We start from the raw sequence: 18,227 nt of genomic DNA on the forward strand, positions 1-18,227 counted from the left end.
CCACAGGTTAGGTTAGGTGGCTCTAAATTGACCGTAGGTGTGAATGGTTCTGTGTGTCAGCCCTGCGATAACCTGGCGACTTGTCCAGGGTGTACCCTGCCTCTCACCCATAGTCAGCTGGGATAGGCTCCAGCTTGCCTGCGACCCTGTAGAACAGGATAAGTGGCTACAGATGATGGATGGGTGGATGGAAGACAAAGAAGACTTTCTCACACATCCACTTAAGCACAGTGAAATATCTCCTCTGCATTTAACCTATCTGAAGCAGTGGTGCAATGAGCACATATACATACCCAGAGTAGTGGGCAGCTATGCTACAGCGCCCGGGGAGCCTGGGGTTAGGTGCCTTGCTCAAGGGCTCTTCAGGCCATGGCTGCTTCATGTTAACCTAACCACATGTCTTTGGGCTGTAGGGGAAACCCATGCAAAGTCGCTGGGCTCGAACCCAGAACTTTCTTGCTGTGAGGTGACAGTGCAAACCATTATTGTTACTGGGATGATCTAAATAATGTCAGGGAAATTCTTATTAAAAAAAAAAAAAAAAACAGCCATATATGAATGGTGGTTTGAGAGTCTGTGTTATATTTATTTTTAATTGTTAAAGGTCTGGAAATTGAACATTTTATTAATATATTCGCCTTTTTTTATTATTATTCATCAAAGTAAACTAGTCTGTGAATACATAGCCAAAACCTTATTCTACACGTTTACATAGCCTTTGGATAATTTGATCATGTTCACAGGAGGTCCATGAATATTATTTGAAAGGGGGTTTGAAGAGTTAAAATGATTTCTGGGGGCAAAAGGTGTGAGAACCCTGATTTCAGGATTTGTAATAGAATTAATTCCAAATAAATAACCTAAACACAGCAGCTTTCTGAGACCACACCCGGAAGTGATGTAACTTCCGGGAGTGGCTGGACCATTAGGCGATTCTCTTTAGTGTTTGCCCTGTCTACTTTCTCTGCTCTACCTCACCTGTGTTTTAATTCAAAACCCCTGTTATATCACTACTCTAAAATCGGACTCTAATGTTTACGCGCTTTCTCATGGAATAACTTGTTACCGGATCTAAATAAATCGAGGTGAGGACTGAACGAGGCTTTGCTCTGCTCTGCTGTACAGAGTTGACGCGAGCCAGCTAGCTGTTACCATTAGCTTCATCTTCTGGATCTTTTCTGGCCCTGACGATAAAATGTCACATTCTGCATTTACTATAAACCGTGTTAGTTCTGTGTGGTTTTAGATTCTGGCACTCAGTTGCGTTTGTTTTTCATTTTTCCTATCAGTAAACCCGTGTAGGTGTAACAATGACGACCTGTATTGATTCTGGGTAAACGCTAACGTTAGCTAGCGGCGGCTACACGTCATTTTAGCCGTGTTTATTGTTGCACTGCTGTCACTTTTCACGTTAGCCAGAAGAAATAACGTCGAGAGTTTAGATAATTATCTGTTCTATATAACTGCAGCTTATCCTACAGAAACGATTCAAAAGCTTCAACATTAAGCATTAGCCCCAGACATGAAGCTGTCATTGTAGAGGAATTTTGATTTACATTACCGTTCAAAAGTTTGGGGTCACTCTGAAATGTCCTTATTTTTGAAAGAAAAGCACTGTTCTTTTCAATGAAGATCACTTTAAACTAATCAGAAATCCACTCTATACATTGCTAATGTGGTAAATGACTATTCTAGCTGCAAATGTCTGGTTTTTGGTGCAATATCTCCATAGGTGTATAGAGGCCCATTTCCAGCAACTCTCTCTCCAGTGTTCTAATGGTACAATGTGTTTGCTCATTGCCTCAGAAGGCTAATGGATGATTAGAAAACCCTTGTACAATCATGTTAGCACAGCTGAAAACAGTTGAGCTCTTTAGAGAAGCTATAAAACTGACCTTCCTTTGAGCAGATTGAGTTTCTGGAGCATCACATTTGTCTCATCTCATCTCATTATTTCTAGCCGCTTTATCCTGTTCTACAGGGTCGCAGGCAAGCTGGAGCCTATCCCAGCTGACTACGGGCGAAAGGCGGGGTACACCCTGGACAAGTCGCCAGGTCATCACAGGGCTGACACATAGACACAGACAACCATTCACACTCACATTCACACCTACGGTCAATTTAGAGTCACCAGTTAACCTAACCTGCATGTCTTTGGACTGTGGGGGAAACCGGAGCACCCAGAGGAAACCCACGCGGACACGGGGAGAACATGCAAACTCCGCACAGAAAGGCCCTCGCCGGCCACGAGGCTCGAACCCGGATCTTCTTGCTGTGAGGCGACAGCGCTAACCACTACACCACCGTGCTGCCCCATCACATTTGTGGGGTCGATTAAATGCTCAAAATGGCCAGAAAAATGTCTTTGACTATATTTTCTATTCATTTTACAACTTGTGGTGGTAAATAAAAGTGTGACTTTTAATGGAAAACACAAAATTGTCTGGGTGACCCCAAACTTTTGAATGGTAGTGTAGATCCATTAGCCTTTCAGTCAAATAATGTGCTATGTTTTTATTTCTTTCCTTGCTGTATGAATTTGAATTATTAGATATTTTACCTGGGTTTAAAATTTCAGTGAAAAAATGTGAGCATGAAGGGTTGTTCTGTTAAAAAAACAATCCTAATTTTTAATTCAGTTGTCCTTTTCTTTCCAGGCAGAGCTTTGCAGTCTTCTACTTTTGACTAAAAAACACACTGTTCTGTTACCAACGCTCATCTCATCACTGTCCTGTGAGAATCCTGTCCCAGACTGCAAAGCATCTTCCTGATCATCAGCTATAATGTCCCAGCTTCAGTTCCAGTCTCCTGGCAGCCCTGTACCCAGTTCTACTCCTTTACAGCTAGTACAGCCCCAACCTGTCTTCAGCATTCCTTCTGCTACTGGCTCCTTACCTTCAGAAAGTGCCAGTCACCCGCTACGAAGCTCCGCGTTGCCGTCCGCCTCCGCTACACCCTTCTGTAACCCTACAGGTAGGTGAAAGTTTGTTAGGACTTTGCATATACTGTGTATCCTTTCATTTTCCCCTCATTTGGTTACCCTACAGCCTTGCGCTAGAATGGATCAGGTTAATTAACTTCTGTTCAAGATGCAAAAATCTCATGTTTGCCCAAGTATTCAAACCACAAACCTTTGCAGCCTTAAATCTTCTTGGATAAGCTTGACACAGCTGGATTTTGCAGTTATTTTCCATTACCTCTCAAGCCTTGTCAGGCTGGAAGATGTTGATTGTATAGTTATTTTTAGGTCTCTTTAGAGATGTTCAATTAAATGGTAATAAAGTGGTATCATACCGTGAGTTTGGCCTAGTGGTTAGTGTGTCCACCTCTCTTCAGGAGATCATGAGTTCTACTCACTATCGGGTCATACCAAAGACCATCATAAATGGTACCTACTGCCGTCTGGAAAGGCACGCTGCAATACAGATGCGAGTGGGGAGTCAAACTCTTGCAGTTACCAGAGGACTAGCCCCCCGTAACCCTATCTATGCGAGAGGCCGAGGGCTATGGAAACGGAGATTGGCGCTGCCCTATACGCCACATGGCATGGGAAGGACTTTGATTTTGAAAGTAGTATCATATAGTATGGTTCAAGAGGTACCTTAAAAAAAAAACCTGACGTTTAGTTAGTGACCTCAAAATATGCACATAAAAGTAACTTTTTTTTTTTCCGAAGTGGTGAGTGTTTTGGTCATTATATTTACCACTTTTGATGAACATTAACAAATCTGAGTTGCAAGTCAGTTGCACATTCATGGCATAGGAACCTTGGTATTTATGTAACTAAATTAACTGTCTGCTGGCACTTTACATGCAACAAGAATGCAGACAGATATTGACGTTGGAAAGCCAATGACTGCGTGGAAGTCCTATTTCATATGCGTGCATTGGTGTAGGAGGACGGGATGAAGTTCTGGCTAAGAGAAATTATTGCATCCAAGAATGTGGGCACAGCCCTCCTCAGTGATTGGGGGAAATACCTGTTTTATTCCCAGTTTGTCCCTGAAATGTGCTTGTTGCCAAACATGTTAATTTTATGGTTGAAAGGACTTGCACAGATGTAATGTTTGTGCACCTTGTTTCCATCTGCAACTTCCAAACCCAGCTGATGGCACAGGTTTATTTATCAGTATTGGTTTGGGGACTCGGTGTCTGCTGATATATTTCTCAATTAAGCAAATCAGAAGTTAATGTAATATCAGTCCAGGCTTCATGATTTAACAAGCCCTTACCTGAGTGAACATGTTAGAAGTTCAACACTTTGTGTGCGTGTGATGAAAGCTGTGTGTAACTACACGCACAAACCTAAGCAAAAGTTCATTTTGGTACGTTTCAGAGTTTCCATTAAAAAGTTTGTGTACACAGATTCCCATTGTTAATAACTAAGGGCCCTGGTTTCCATCTTAGCCACTTGAAACCATTCACTGACCTGTAACCCCCCTGCATTATGCTGCCACCATGCTTCACCATAGGAAAGGGATGGGAAAAGTGAAGAGGGATTCCTGGTCCTTTCCACTTGGAATTCAGACCAAAGCATTCAGTGTTGGACTTTTAGCAAACTCCAAGCTTGCTGCCTTGTTTGCGAAGATTGGCTGCATGAACAGCTCTAGGAAGAGTCTTGTTGGTTCTAAACTTTCATTTAAAAATTAATGGAAGCCACTGTGTTTTTCAGGACTTTCAAAGCTGCAGATATTTTCATTTTCTCAGGTCTGTTTTTTTAACACCATTGTGTTTTGGAGGTGTGTGCACAATTCTTTTGACTTCATGTTGTTTTTTTTTTTGTTTTTTTGTGCTGGCATGCACCGTCAGCTGTGGGGCAGGCTTGTAGTACTTGAGTCTGACGCGTGCCCTAATTTTAAGGACTCGTGACTCGCCTTGGACTTGAGCACTGATGACTCGGACTTGTGCATTACCTGCATTCGGACTTGTAAATTGGAGATGAGGACTCCGGTTTTTTTCTTTATTTTTTTTTGTAACATGCCATAATAATTTGCCATAAGATATTTATATCTACATTACTTTTTGTACTAATTTTCGTGTAAGAGTGTCACACTTGTGCACCTTGGCGCGTGCATCAGATAGACTCTCTTGCGTGCTTCGGACAGCATGCGTACGAAGCAGACTCTCGCGCATGCTGTAAACAACTCAATCCTGTCCAGGTGCAAGGTGCAGTCAGTGCTCCTTTATAAAAACGGTGAAAACATACTTACTTTGCGAAGTATTGAGTTGTGTTGCTGACACATTACCAAGCCTTGTTTCCCGATTTCCTGTTTCTCGTCTTTGATTCTGCCGAGTCTACGATAGCATGTTTGTGCCTCGCTCGACCTATTGCCTGTTTTCAGTATTTTTAATGATTTTGCCTGCCATTCTGGATTGTTTCTGTTTTCACTTGTATTAATAAACAGACCTTCTGCACTTGCATCCATCTCTGACAGAATACGTCGCACTCCCTGACAAAGAGAATGTGCATTCACCTGTTCATACGTCATGTTCAAGAACAAACTAATGTTAATGGCGCTAAAACAGCCACCGTCAAATGGTGCATTTGGAGTCTTGTTCCTGGACTTGACTCGGCTCAATAGTGGACTCAATTTAATTTTTTAATGACTCGGACTTGAACACTGGGAACTCAAGACTGGACTTGGACTTAAGGTTTAGTGACTTGACTACAATAGTGCTGTGGGGCTTTATACAGGTAGAGATGTGCCTTTCCAAACCATGTCCGATAAACTGAATTTACCACAGACGAGCTTTCATCAAGTTCTAGAAATATCTCATGGACAATAGACACTGAATGTATCAGAACTGAATTTTGAGTACTGTAATATAGGGTCTGAATACATGTGAATGTAATTTAAGATTTAATTGGATTAAACTTACAAAACTTTGTACTTAACTGTGAGTTGCTGAGAATTTTTTAATATAGGTGGAACAACTATTACATTGACATTTAATATTTTGTTGTAGCTTCTAACATGGCAAACCCTAAAGAGAAGACCCCCATGTGTTTGGTGAATGAGTTAGCCCGTTACAACAAGATCCAGCCGGAGTACAAGTTACTCAGTGAGCAAGGCCCAGCCCATTCCAAGGTACACTTCTAACGCTCCCCCCCCCCCCCCCCCCCCGACTTGCTGTACACCATTTCTCCTTGCCCCTGTTATATTATCATATTCTTTCTCTCTATTTATTTATACATACTTGTATATACACAGAGTCTACCTGTAATGTGCAATTTTTCCAAGCCTCTCAATAAGGCAATATTTCTATACTTTTTCACGGTAGATAATGCAAATAGCTCTCTGTATTTAATCTTTCATTTGTCTAATTTTTATTTCAGTTTTGTTATCTGTATGACATTTTCTTGCTACTGTAACACACAAATTTCCCCGATGTGGGATGAATAAAGTGCATCTAATCTAATCTATCTTTCTCTGTCTAGATATTTACCGTGCAGTTGACTCTGGGGGAGCAGCACTGGGATGCAGAGGGCACCAGTATAAAGAAAGCTCAGCACTCTGCAGCAGCCTGTGCTCTCGCCCAGACCACACTGCCCAAACCCAGTAACAGAATCCCGCGACACCAAGGCAGGAACCCAGGTGGGTTCTACAGAGGCCCAGAGTGTATGTTCCTATACTTACAATTCCTTTTTATTCTATTGTGAATATGGATTTTAAATTAAAGACCATTTAAATGAAGCAATAATACCCTGCTGCTTTCATTTGATATTGACTTGTACTTGGTTCTCACCTTAGTGTCTGAGCTTTTCATTGGTCAGTATTCTGCACATAAAACACTTTTTATATAATTTATTATTATTATTATTATTATTATTATTTGGTACAGTTACTTGAAGATTGGAGGCTGTTATCAGCTCTTTGACTAGTTTTTCTCTTAGCAGACAGCATGACTCACATTGTGGAGCTGAATGCACTTTGTATGAAGTTGGGGAAGAAGCCAATCTATAAACTTATAGATCCATACCAAGGCATGAGACCCACATTCAACTACAATATCAGAGCACCGGGGCCTTATGCTCGCTCCATGCAGCAGTATGTACACCTTGTGCTATCACTGTATACATATTTAACATAAGGACATAAGGTGAAGACTTACTGAGAGAATAAAGTTTAGAAATGAATAATCAAGTCTCAAAAGGCTTAACCATCTTGTTAACCTGAGAATATGGAACTGTGCTGATACTGTGTGCAAAATGCACACAAGGAATGAACTGCACTTGAGTAATTTTTCATAAACGAATACATCTGAGCACAGGCACTCTGCCACATATTTGACCTTTGGCTTATACCTGACCAGGTATTACTATCCGTTTCCTCCGGTGGCGCCAGTGCTGTATCATATGGAGCTATCCATTGGAGGGCAGCAGTTCCATGGAAAGGGCCGCACACGCCAGGCGGCTAAACATGACGCTGCTGCTAAAGCTATCAAATTACTGCAGAAAGAGCCACTGTTACAGCAGCTAGCTGAGGTAGGTCCTGAAGGCCATTAAGTACTGAATTTGGTTGCCTTCCTCTTTTGCCCAGGTACTGTGTGTGGAGCTGGAAGTAGTGTCACTGATTGATTGGACAAACACCATTATAAGTGTCACAGAATCATGTATAATAGTTTTGTGCATCTCCCTCCCCCTTTAAAAGGGAGTTTCTCTTTTAATTATATTTGCACACAGTAATATGGCTTATATCTTATCCATATATTATAAGCGATATCTTTTAATGGATATTTAGGATATTTATTGTGGACATTTCTTACCTATGCAGCCCTGTCAATAACTGTCAGCGATTTTGCTGCCGAGAAACACTCCCCTGCCTGCTACTCGCAGTGGGATGGGGGTTTATTTGCCCCCCTTTTTCCTTGTATTTTTACGCAACTGGCTTTGTTTGTTCTTATTCACTGAGAAAAGTGATCTTTTTAGACAGCAATAATCGCGTTTGTGCTACGACAGCGGCCCTTGTTTACGAGTATCTGTGTCAGTTCTGCGCCCATGTTATCTAGCCGAGTTGGATTTGCACTTCATGAAAGTGAAGTCTGTTGATTTTCATCTTTTGTTGCCAGTAAAACTCATGGTTTGATTGAAATCTTTGTCATTAATGAAGTACAAAGTTAATAGACAAGTAAAAAGTGCAGTGTGCCTGCTTTTGTTGAGATTAATAGAATTAAAGTTGAACAGAAGCTTCAGTAATGTTTTTGCATTATGTTTAATAGTAGTGTAAATTAAGAAAAATTTGCATTGACTCAAGTTTTAACTGAAGTTTCTCATTTAAAATATTTTGTCTCTAGTTCTGATAGTTAAAGTTTTTGCTAAATATTTCAGTTTCACAAAATCTCTTCATTTTCTTTGTTCTAATCTTGAAGCAGCTCTTCGGGTTGCCATTTTTCTGTTGAAACCTCGACCCCTGCAGAATTTTGAAGATGGTCTTGACCGTCACAGTAATAATTGAATATTCTAGAATTTGCTACATATGTTGACCCATAATTGACCTATAAAACATAACTGGGTCAAATTGGCATTAAATTATCAGAGGGGCTTTACTTTCATTTTCGCCAATTTTATATTTTTCACATGATTGAGTGAGCGGTCTCCAAAAGACAGATCTCGCCTTTGGGAAAATGGTTAATTTACTTGTGTGTCAACCCACCTAAATCATGAGATTAAGAAGAACATTTTATTGACTCTGAGATGCAAAACGTTGCATTCTGGATCACTCAGAATGCACTTTACGTCTATATTTTTAAAAAAAATTCTGGAGGAGGACCACCGGACCCCTGTGTTTTCTCTCCTCATGCTTTGGGTCTGCCTACTACTCTTTTCCAAATGACCCCGACTCCAAAAGTTATTCACAGGTCTGCCTGTGATCCATGTAAATACTGCAATCATTGGACTGAATGTCTTTGTTTCCTACTGTTTGCCAATTGTCCAAAAAACTGAAATGTACTATATTATATAATGTTAGTTCGGATTAAAAGTCTCCCATTAGATGTACACTTTTCTGTAATGATTTAACTGTTTTCTTCTATACATTGTTTACTTCTTTTTATGTATAGATGAAAAAAGAACCAGAAGAAGAAAACCTCAACAAATCTGAGATCAGCCAAGTGTTTGAGATTGCGCTGAAGCGGAACATGCCTGTGAACTTTGAGGTATACCACAACTTTCAATTTGCCCATAAATGTTTAAAAACGGACCGTTTCTAGTCTCACTCAGTTAAATCCAGATCAAGATTTTTGCCTGGCGCAGTAATGAACCAGACTTTATGATCAGGTGCTGAAAGAGGCAGGACCCCCTCATATGAAGAGCTTTGTGGTGAAAGTGACTGTGGGAGAGTTCACCGGAGAAGGGGAAGGCAAGAGCAAGAAGATCGCCAAGAAACTAGCTGCCATTGCTGTTCTGGGAGAGCTGCGGAAGTTGCCACAACTACCAGTCACGGACAAGATGCCACCTCGTATTAAAAAGAAAACCAAATCCATTATAAAGGTGTTGTACATTTGTTACAAAAAATATGCATCCACATCGGTTTCAGTGTACCGTTATTTATAATACATGTACAAAACAGAATTCTATGCTCATTAATGGTATTTTTCTATCGAAAACATCACCTAAATGTTACCTGAAGTGAATCAACAGATATTTTTATGAGCAAGGTCAAAGCTTTGCCTCTTTATTGAACATTAAATGAACCTTAAAATAAACGTATACAGTGTCTAATGACACTGCATTGCTTTCATTTTTAAGTCTTATTTAGGCCTTGAGCGTTTCAGATTCAGACTCTCCAGCTGTTAACTGTGAGCAGTCAGGGTAAGAGTTGAAGGGGGATGCGGTCTAAAATGGGTAATATTGATATAATGTCTAAACTGTAAACCGTTATGCATGAGAGGCAGTTTTTTGGGGGAGGTCCAAATTTATATCGTGTTCAGAAATGTAGTATTGGCTGTTTCACTAATAATATCTTGATGTACACTGACCACTTTTGTTATTAGTAATAATGCAAACGCATCTGTAACATGCAAAATTCCCAAGTAGCTGAGTAGCAAAACTACTATAGATTGTGAGACTGCTGTGAATAATCTTTTATGATTGTGTTCTGTGTTTTTTTTTGTTTGTTTTGTTTTTGTTCCCCCCCCCCCCCCCCCCAGTCTTGAAGTAAATTCCAGCATAAAACAGATAAATTAATCATTTTAATACATAAATGATTTTGTATTAATAAACTTAGCTAGTGTGAATGTACAGGCTATTCTCAGTGGTTGGTGAGCTACAAAGTTCATTTCAAATCTTTTATATTTTTTGTATAGGTGTTAGCACTTTTTTTTGTGTGTGTGTGTTCTAGATGGAAGAAGTTAAATAAAACTACTCTTGTTTTTAGCTGCAGACCAGTCCAGAATATGGGCAAGGAATAAACCCAATTAGCAGGCTGGCTCAGATCCAGCAGGCTAAGAAAGAGAAAGAGCCTGAGTACATCCTAGTGACCGAAAGAGGACTGCCACGACGTAGGGAGTTTGTCATGCAGGTTTGTCCTGGATCCTTTTTTTTTTGTTTTGTTTTTTAAATTTTATTTTTTGGGTCATTTAGTAGCTTCATTTGTGTTAGAATTTATCCAGCTGTCTCTGTTAGGTGTCGGTCACTGGTCAGACTGCCGAAGGTATGGGTCCGAGTAAAAAGGTGGCCAAGAGGAATGCAGCAGAGAAGATGCTGGAGCTCTTGGGATTTAAAGTGCCTCAACCTCAGCCTCCCAAACCAGCACTGAAAACAGAAGAGAAGGTTCGCTCATGAACTTTTGTGTGATTTTAGCGTGTCAGGTTCCTTCCTACATCTAATACAGTGTGACATGGAGTTGGGGAATGCTGTCAAGGCAGAAGAATGGGGCAGATATTACACTGGACTGAGACAGATTTTAGTCAGCTTTGTTTCCTGGTAGCTAGTTTCAGCTGCTGCTTTGTAGTGTGTTTTTAGTTGAGGTCTTCTTAGGCCCTGTCCACACGGCAACGGATTCAGGTGACTCCGATACAATTGCTTATCGTTTAGGCCTGGCGTCCACACGGCACCGGCGTTTTGGGTGCCCAAAACGCAATCTTTTTGAGAACGGGTTCCAGAGTGGAAAGATCTGGCAATGTTGCCGTTGTGAAGTCGTCTGGATGAGTAGAACGGATTTGTTTACGATGACGTCACAACCACATGACTGTGAGTGCTTCACGCCGGGTAGAAGTGTAACGAATATCACCAGGATATCACCAGGAAAAAGCCTTACAGAGCACTAGTGAGAGTGAAACACGAGCTTGGATATTATTATTATTATTATTATTATTATTATGTTCAGTGTTGGCGGCACGGTGGTGTAGTGGTTAGCGCTGTCGCCTCACAGCAAGAAGGTCCTGGGTTCGAGCCCCGGGGCCGGCGAGGGCCTTTCTGTGTGGAGTTTGCATGTTCTCCCCGTGTCTGCGTGGGTTTCCTCCGGGTGCTCCGGTTTCCCCCACAATCCAAAGACATGCAGGTTAGGTTAACTGGTGACTCTAAATTGACCGTAGGTGTGAATGGTTGTCTGTGTCTATGTGTCAGCCCTGTGATGACCTGGCGACTTGTCCAGGGTGTACCCCGCCTTTCGCCCGTAGTCAGCTGGGATAGGCTCCAGCTTGCCTGCGACCCTGTAGAAGGATAAAGCGGCTAGAGATAATGAGATGAGATGAGATGTTCAGTGTTAGTTCACAGTAGTAATGCAAGAAGCAGAATAGTGACAGTAATAGTGAAGCAAAAACATGCAATTGTACAAACACTGCAGCTCTACAGCAAAATATTCATTTATGAAATGGTCTGATTCTTAACACCAGTAGTGCCAATGATCTTCTCATTGCGATGCGATGCGAGTTGTCAACAAATCCTATAACTTGGTTCATGAAACGCGCTTACAAAATATTTTCACTGTGAATATTTATTGTGTAATGGTGCAAAGTGAAAGAGAGAGAGAGAGAGTCTGCCCTTAGGGCAGAGTCAATCCCGCCAGCAAAAATAGGGAAAAAAAGGAGCGATCTCACCTTCAGATGTTGGTTTAAGTCCGACAATAAATTCCTCAAAAAGGGCGTAGAGGAGCAAATTAATCCATTAACGTGTAGCATTCAATTTATTCCGGACCATTAAAGACGCCGCCTTCCGCGTAGAATCATACGTCATCCTCGCCGCCATATTGGATAGGTCAAAGCGGAGAATAAAGATTAGCTGCGTTTAACTGTACCAACAGGTTTGCCGTCCAAACGAGATCACATGGGATTACCTTTCACAGGTGAGACTGGAAAAATACTTTTCATTGTATTTGGTCATTATAACGTAATTTTACGAACAGATTTTCCTGACTTTGTGGCTAATATGAAGTCTCGCGCATAATAGTTTATGCGCATGTGTCCTTACTTCTTCTATTGTTCTGGTGTCTCCGAAGGGACCGTCTTACAGCGCCCCTAGAGGTGTGGCATGTGTATTGCATCGTTTTCAGCAAGCGTTGCGTTGCCATATGGACCTGATATTTTACTGATCGTTGCCCATTTGGACGCGATATATTTTTAAATAACATCTCGTTGCCGTTGTTGTGTGGATGTAGCCTTAGTCTTTTGTACCTTGTACAAAAACCAAACCTGCTTTTCTTTTGTACCTATTGTAAAGCCTCCTCTGAAAAAACCTGGAGATGGACGTAAAGTGACCTTTTTTGAGCCAGGCTCTGTGGAGGAGGGGGGACTGGGTAAGTGTCGTAGAATAAAGTGCAGAGATGTACTGTAAAGTTTTAAAATGCTTCTACATATGCTGTAACCATCCAGTTTTCTTTTGCTAAATTCAGTGCTACTGTAGGGAGTCTGATTTGTTGTTCTGCACTAAAAGCTTTATGAAGTATCCTCATAAATATTTTTAAAATTCTTTGGGGTGCTCTCTTTGTAGTCCCAAAAGAGGAGGATTTTCGTGTGCCCTTCCTCAGCCATCAGCAGCTTCCTGCTGGTATTTTACCCATGGTACCTGAGGTGGCACAAGCAGTGGGTGCCAGTCAGGGACCCCATGCCAAGGACTACGGACGTCCCAACCAGGCCAAGGCCTCATTGACGGCAACAATTGCCAACGAGCTGCTGTATGCTGGTACTTCCCCCACAGCTGAAGGCATACTGAAGGGGAATAAAAACCTAGCAATGAGACCCCACGGCCCCTTCACTAAACCATCTGAACAGCTTGGATACCTGGCCACTGTACAAGGCCTACAGGTACTCGGTTAACAGTAACATACAGACCTGTTTAAAAAAAAAAAGACTCAGACAGAGTAAGAAAATGAAGATATTCATTGCTGTACTCCACTCACCTCAGGTAGAATACAAGGACTTTCCAAAAAACAACAAGAACGAGTTTGTCTCTCTCATCAACTGCTCTTCTCAGCCGCCTCTTATAAGCCATGGTATCGGGAAGGATGTGGAGTCCTGTCACGACATGGTGAGTATGACCTCGATGTTGGACTTGCAGGACTTCAGTTTTTTTTTTTTTTCCTTTTAACATCTGTTCTAATGATTTTATTTAAAGAAAGTGACATTTGCATGTGATGACTTACGGCACCTATCTCATTATATGATTCATAGTATTAACTTTAATTACATCTTAAATAAAATTCTCATCAGCAGCAAATATTGTTTTATCCACTTAAACATTTTAAAGCCTTGTAGTCATTTAACAGCTTTGTTTCTAGTCCTCAAGCTGTTTCCCTGTATTGGAGTTCAGAGACACATGCTATAGTCCATCTGGAACCATGTTATTAGAGGGGCAAATCCACTCAAATGAAAAGCTGTGTGTTTTTTAAATAACTTGAATGCTTGACTTTCTTCTACAGGCTGCGTTCAACATATTGAAGCTGCTCTCAGAGTTTGACCAACAATCCAGTGAGCGGCCAACCAATGGACCAATTTCTGGGTCAGTCTGTTAAGTTGTAAGGTTTTGAGTAAGAAAAAGATTCCATGCATCACTTTGTTCATTTCTGATTCGCATATGTTCAAGAAAAAGATCCTTTAAAATCATCTGTTTACTCTGCTTAACAGTTTAGATGTAGTAGTACAGACTGTCATAAAGGGGAAATTGTTCTTGTAAGCTGCAGTTGAATAAATGTATTGTTTTTTCTTTTAAAATAATTTAACTAAATTTCCACCCTTGTTTTTCAATGTAGGTGCGGAAAACAAGATCTTGAAGGTGACTCAATGCTCAAACCGGCTAACTCAAGCACCATGGGAAAAACTCTGGACGGCGCTGTCTAGAATATCTGATTACTGGTGCCATTTAGGAAACACTAGAGAAAAGACAGAGGCAGAGTTCTTATTGGCGGTGTTCAAAAGCCTTGTTCTCACTGAATTTTAACCTTTCTAAAGTTTCACAGTTAAACAAGATTAACTGAGAGATTTCTCCTACTTGATGTTTAATTGTAATCATAGTTGTTTTGGTTCATCATATCCAGTGTTGTTTTTTTTGGGGGGGGTGTTGCAAAAATGATGTGAACTGTAACTTGAATAGACAGGTTTGTGGGTTTTTTTTTGTTTGTTTGTTTTGTTTGTTTTTGTTACATATTAAGCCATTCTAATGTCATTTATTTTTTTTAATGCTTCATTACGAGTACGTCTAGAGGCCGTGCAGCTATTGTGACGAGCGGTATGAAACGCGCTTAGGAGGATATGATGAAGCTAAGGCAAGAGCTCTCTGTCATTGGATTTTCTCCAGTGCTTTTAAGGTGGTAACCATAAAAAGCATTAATTTGCATTTCCATGTAGGACTGGAAAAGTATTTTCTTAACCCCTGTTTGTTGTATGGTGGTTGTTGTTGTGTGCGTGCGTGCGCACGAATACAAGGGTTATTGATGTCTAGTTATTGTGGTTAAAGCACGGCTCATAACCCTTTCCTACAGTCAAAATCGTGCACCCTCTCCGTCAGTGTAAACCTGTTATTCTGACAGTTGGTTTCCATTTGTCCCTTCATGGAATGCAAGTAAAATTCTGTTCTAAAATTGGTCTCTTAGTGTGTTAATGTGTAAATTGTGAATGAATGTTCTGGTTAAATCACAGCTGGTGTCAAAGGGATGTTTTTTTTATTTAGTCAGTAACTTGCTATTTGTCGTCTCAGTCTGTTTGATAATCTGTTGGTTTCCAGAGTAGCACCTGGGTTACTCTACACTTCTCTCCAGTTCAACATACTCATTTAGGATACACATAATACTAGAGGTTAAATAGAGCAACGTACTATTTGAAGTTTCATGATGTTCAGCCACTGCTAAACCTGTAAATACCTGATGAAAACTGATTGTCCAAATGAGGCCATGGTTTTCAACCAATCAAATGAGCCATAGCAAGCCTATTACAGACTAGCAGGTGGAAGTAGTATTTAAAAAAAAAAATGAACTTGGGAAAGCAGTTCCAGGCAACCAGTTACAGTGCTACTAGAAAGTTTGTGAACCCTTTACAGTTTTCTGTATTTTTGCATACATTTGACTTGAAACGTGATCAGATCTATGTCCTAAAACTAGATAAAGAGATCCCAATTAAACAAATGTAAAAACATGAGGCTTTTTTTTTTACATTTTGAGCAAAATTATTCAAAATTAAATATCTTTGTCAAAGAAAGTGTGTGAACCTCTAGGTGTATGCCTTAATTTACAGGCGGAGTTGAAGTCAGGTGTTTGAATCAAGGGGATGGCAATCAGGTATGAGTTTAGTAGGCCCTTCCATGTTTTAAAAACATAAACTTGGGTTTCACTATCAAAGCCTGGTCTTCACTGCACAGGTTAAGTGTGCTATGCATCAATCAAAGGAGGTTACTGAGGACCTCAGAAAAAAAAGATATTGATGGTCACTAAGCTGGAGAAGGTTACATAACCATTTCTAAATAGTTTGGCCTCCATCAATCCAATGAAAGGCAGATGATATGCAAATGGAGGAAATTCAATACCACTGTTACTCTTCCAAGAATTGGTCATCCAGCAAAAAGCACTTCAGTAGCACAGTGATTAACATTACAGGAAGTCAAAAAGAACCTCAGGGAAACATCTAAGGACATACAGGCCACTCTTGCACTGAGTAATGTCAAAATTCACAAGGCCACCATCAGATAAGCACTGAACAAGAACAGTGTGTGTGGCAGGATATCAAGAAGGAAGCCACTACTTTTCAAAAAGAATACTGCTGCCTGCTTGAAGTTTGCTTTAGACCACAGGGATAAGCCAGAATCCTATTGGAAGAATGTTCTGTGGGCAGATTAATCCAAAATAGAACTTTTTTGTTTAAATTAAAAGAATTTTGTCAAAAACCAAATACTACATTCCAGCCATGAAGTATAGTAGTGGCAGTATCATGGTTTAGTGCCACTTTGCTGCCTTGTGTCCAGGACGGCTTGCCATTATTGCTGGAGCTATGAATTCTGGATTGTACCAGCAAATTCAACAGGAGAATTTTCGGGTATCTGTCTATAAACTGAAGTTTAACTGTGATGGGTCATGCAGCAAGACAACAACCCGAAGCACACAAGATCATCTACAAAGAAATGGTTAAAGCAGAAGAAATTTAATATTTTGGCATGACCAAGTCAATGTCGAGACCTTAAGCCTATAGAAATGTAGAGTGCATGCGAGGAAACCCATGAACATTACAAATATGCTTCAAGTAAGTAAAGAGGAATGGGCCAAAATTCCTCCAACTCATTGTGCAGGATTGATCACCAGTTAGAAACATTTGGTTTAAATTATTGCTGCTTGGGGGTTATGCTGGGAACAAGCTACATGAATTCAGCCTGATTTTGATATGATTTTATTGTGCCTGGGAGAATTGCAACATCGAGCCTGAGTATGAATGTCTGGAACGAAGAAGGGCATTACAGTGTGACATAATTGAAGAACACCAAAGTGGCATCTGGATTGCCCCACGACAACCTCATCTCATTCTCTCTAGCCGCTTTATCCTGTTCGACAGGGTCGCAGGCAAGCTGGAGCCTATCCCAGCTGACTATGGGCGAAAGACAGGGTACACCCTGGACAAGTCGCCAGGTCTTCACAGGGCTGACACACAGACAACCATTCACACCTACGGTCAATTTAGAGTCACCAGTTAACCTAACCTGCATGTCTTTGGACTGTGGGGGAAACCGGAGCACCCGGAGGAAACCCACGCGGACACGGGGAGAACATGCAAACTCCGCACAGAAAGGCCCTCGCCGGCCACGGGGCTCGAACCCAGACCTTCTTGCTGTGAGGTGACAGCACTAACCACTACACCACCTTGCCACCCCATGGCAACCTGACAAAAAAATCTAACATAAGTTATCAGAACTTCTATTTTCTCACCTAGTCTGACAACTCCTATGATGTGTTCCTAATAGCCATTATTGACAATTTCTTGACCCTAGTCTCCAATGACACACAAGGATGTAAACAATTTCCTTAGAGTCAAACTTGTAGTGTTCATCATTGTCATCTTTTGGCCTCGGCCAAGATAAATTGTCCAATGTTCTTCCACACATTCCTGTCATCCATTGCAAATCTCAGGTCCTGTACTCCAATTCCAGTGTCTCTTGACATTAGGTAGGGGAAGGTTAACTTTCTAGTGATTTCATCTTTTCGATAGCTAAAAGTATACAATAGGTGTGTCGCCGCTACTACCTAAGGTTGCATGATGGCCGTTGACTTGCCAGGAGCTCATCCACCATTTGACAGGTCTTGTTTTTTGTCCTGTAGAGTGACATGCTGCCCTCCTCACCAGCATACACTGGTGGGGGAGCTGGTTTAGATGCTGACAGCCCATCCATGTGGCAGGTGGTGCTGGGTTACAATGTTACCAGTAGCAGAGATGGCAATCCCTGACTTGTAGTGTTAGTCTCCCAATTAAGACACGGCAAGAATTTATGGTACTATGATTGCCTAATCTGACATGGTGACCATTGGGAAAGACAAAAATATCATGTAGTCTGAGCCTGTCATTCCTGAAAGCAAAGGTTTACATACATTTTCTGACAAAGATATTTTATCTTAGAAAATAAATGTAAAAACTATAATGTTTTGTGTAATTTGTTTAAGTGGATTATCTATCTAGTTTTAGGACTTAAGACATGTAAATCTGATCACATTTCAGATCAAATTTATGCAGAAATACTGAAAATTGTAAAGGGTTTACAAACCTTCTGTCCACACTATTCTTAAATGTTGTAGTACCTGCTGTTAAGATATGTGCATCAA

General features: G+C 40.8%; 1 protein-coding gene across 3 annotated transcripts; it reads left to right on the top strand.

Moving 5' to 3' along the window:
- Window positions 1-899: 899 nt before the first annotated feature.
- On the top strand, window positions 900-15,014 carry stau1 (staufen double-stranded RNA binding protein 1). 3 transcript variants are annotated; one of them, XM_060919417.1, is made up of 16 exons: window positions 900-1,085; window positions 2,658-2,973; window positions 5,968-6,089; window positions 6,440-6,620; window positions 6,753-6,770; window positions 6,899-7,049; window positions 7,315-7,486; window positions 9,061-9,156; window positions 9,278-9,490; window positions 10,377-10,520; window positions 10,625-10,771; window positions 12,659-12,734; window positions 12,929-13,242; window positions 13,343-13,465; window positions 13,857-13,936; window positions 14,187-15,014. In XM_060919417.1, exons 2-16 carry the CDS (start codon window positions 2,784-2,786, stop codon window positions 14,272-14,274), a joined length of 2,115 nt encoding a protein of 704 aa, XP_060775400.1. In that variant the 5' UTR covers window positions 900-1,085; window positions 2,658-2,783; the 3' UTR covers window positions 14,275-15,014. The 3 variants fall into 3 exon arrangements, with proteins under 3 accessions (XP_060775400.1, XP_060775401.1, XP_060775402.1); XM_060919418.1 differs by lacking the exon at window positions 6,753-6,770 and having other exon boundaries at window positions 6,896-7,049; XM_060919419.1 differs by lacking the exon at window positions 6,753-6,770.
- Window positions 15,015-18,227: the final 3,213 nt, after the last annotated feature.

This window comes from Neoarius graeffei, chromosome 4 (genome assembly GCF_027579695.1).
Source record: "Neoarius graeffei isolate fNeoGra1 chromosome 4, fNeoGra1.pri, whole genome shotgun sequence".
In the NCBI taxonomy this organism is placed as follows: Eukaryota; Metazoa; Chordata; class Actinopteri; order Siluriformes; family Ariidae; genus Neoarius; species Neoarius graeffei.

Bases quoted from the DNA above. Each gene is read 5' to 3' on its own strand.
- stau1 (XM_060919417.1), top strand. From the start codon at position 2,784: ATGTCCCAGCTTCAGTTCCAGTCTCCTGGCAGCCCTGTACCCAGTTCT. The intron at 9,157-9,277 runs GTATACCACAAC...CTTTATGATCAG, and splicing joins ACATGCCTGTGAACTTTGAG to GTGCTGAAAGAGGCAGGACC. The intron at 13,466-13,856 runs GTGAGTATGACC...TTTCTTCTACAG, and splicing joins TGGAGTCCTGTCACGACATG to GCTGCGTTCAACATATTGAA.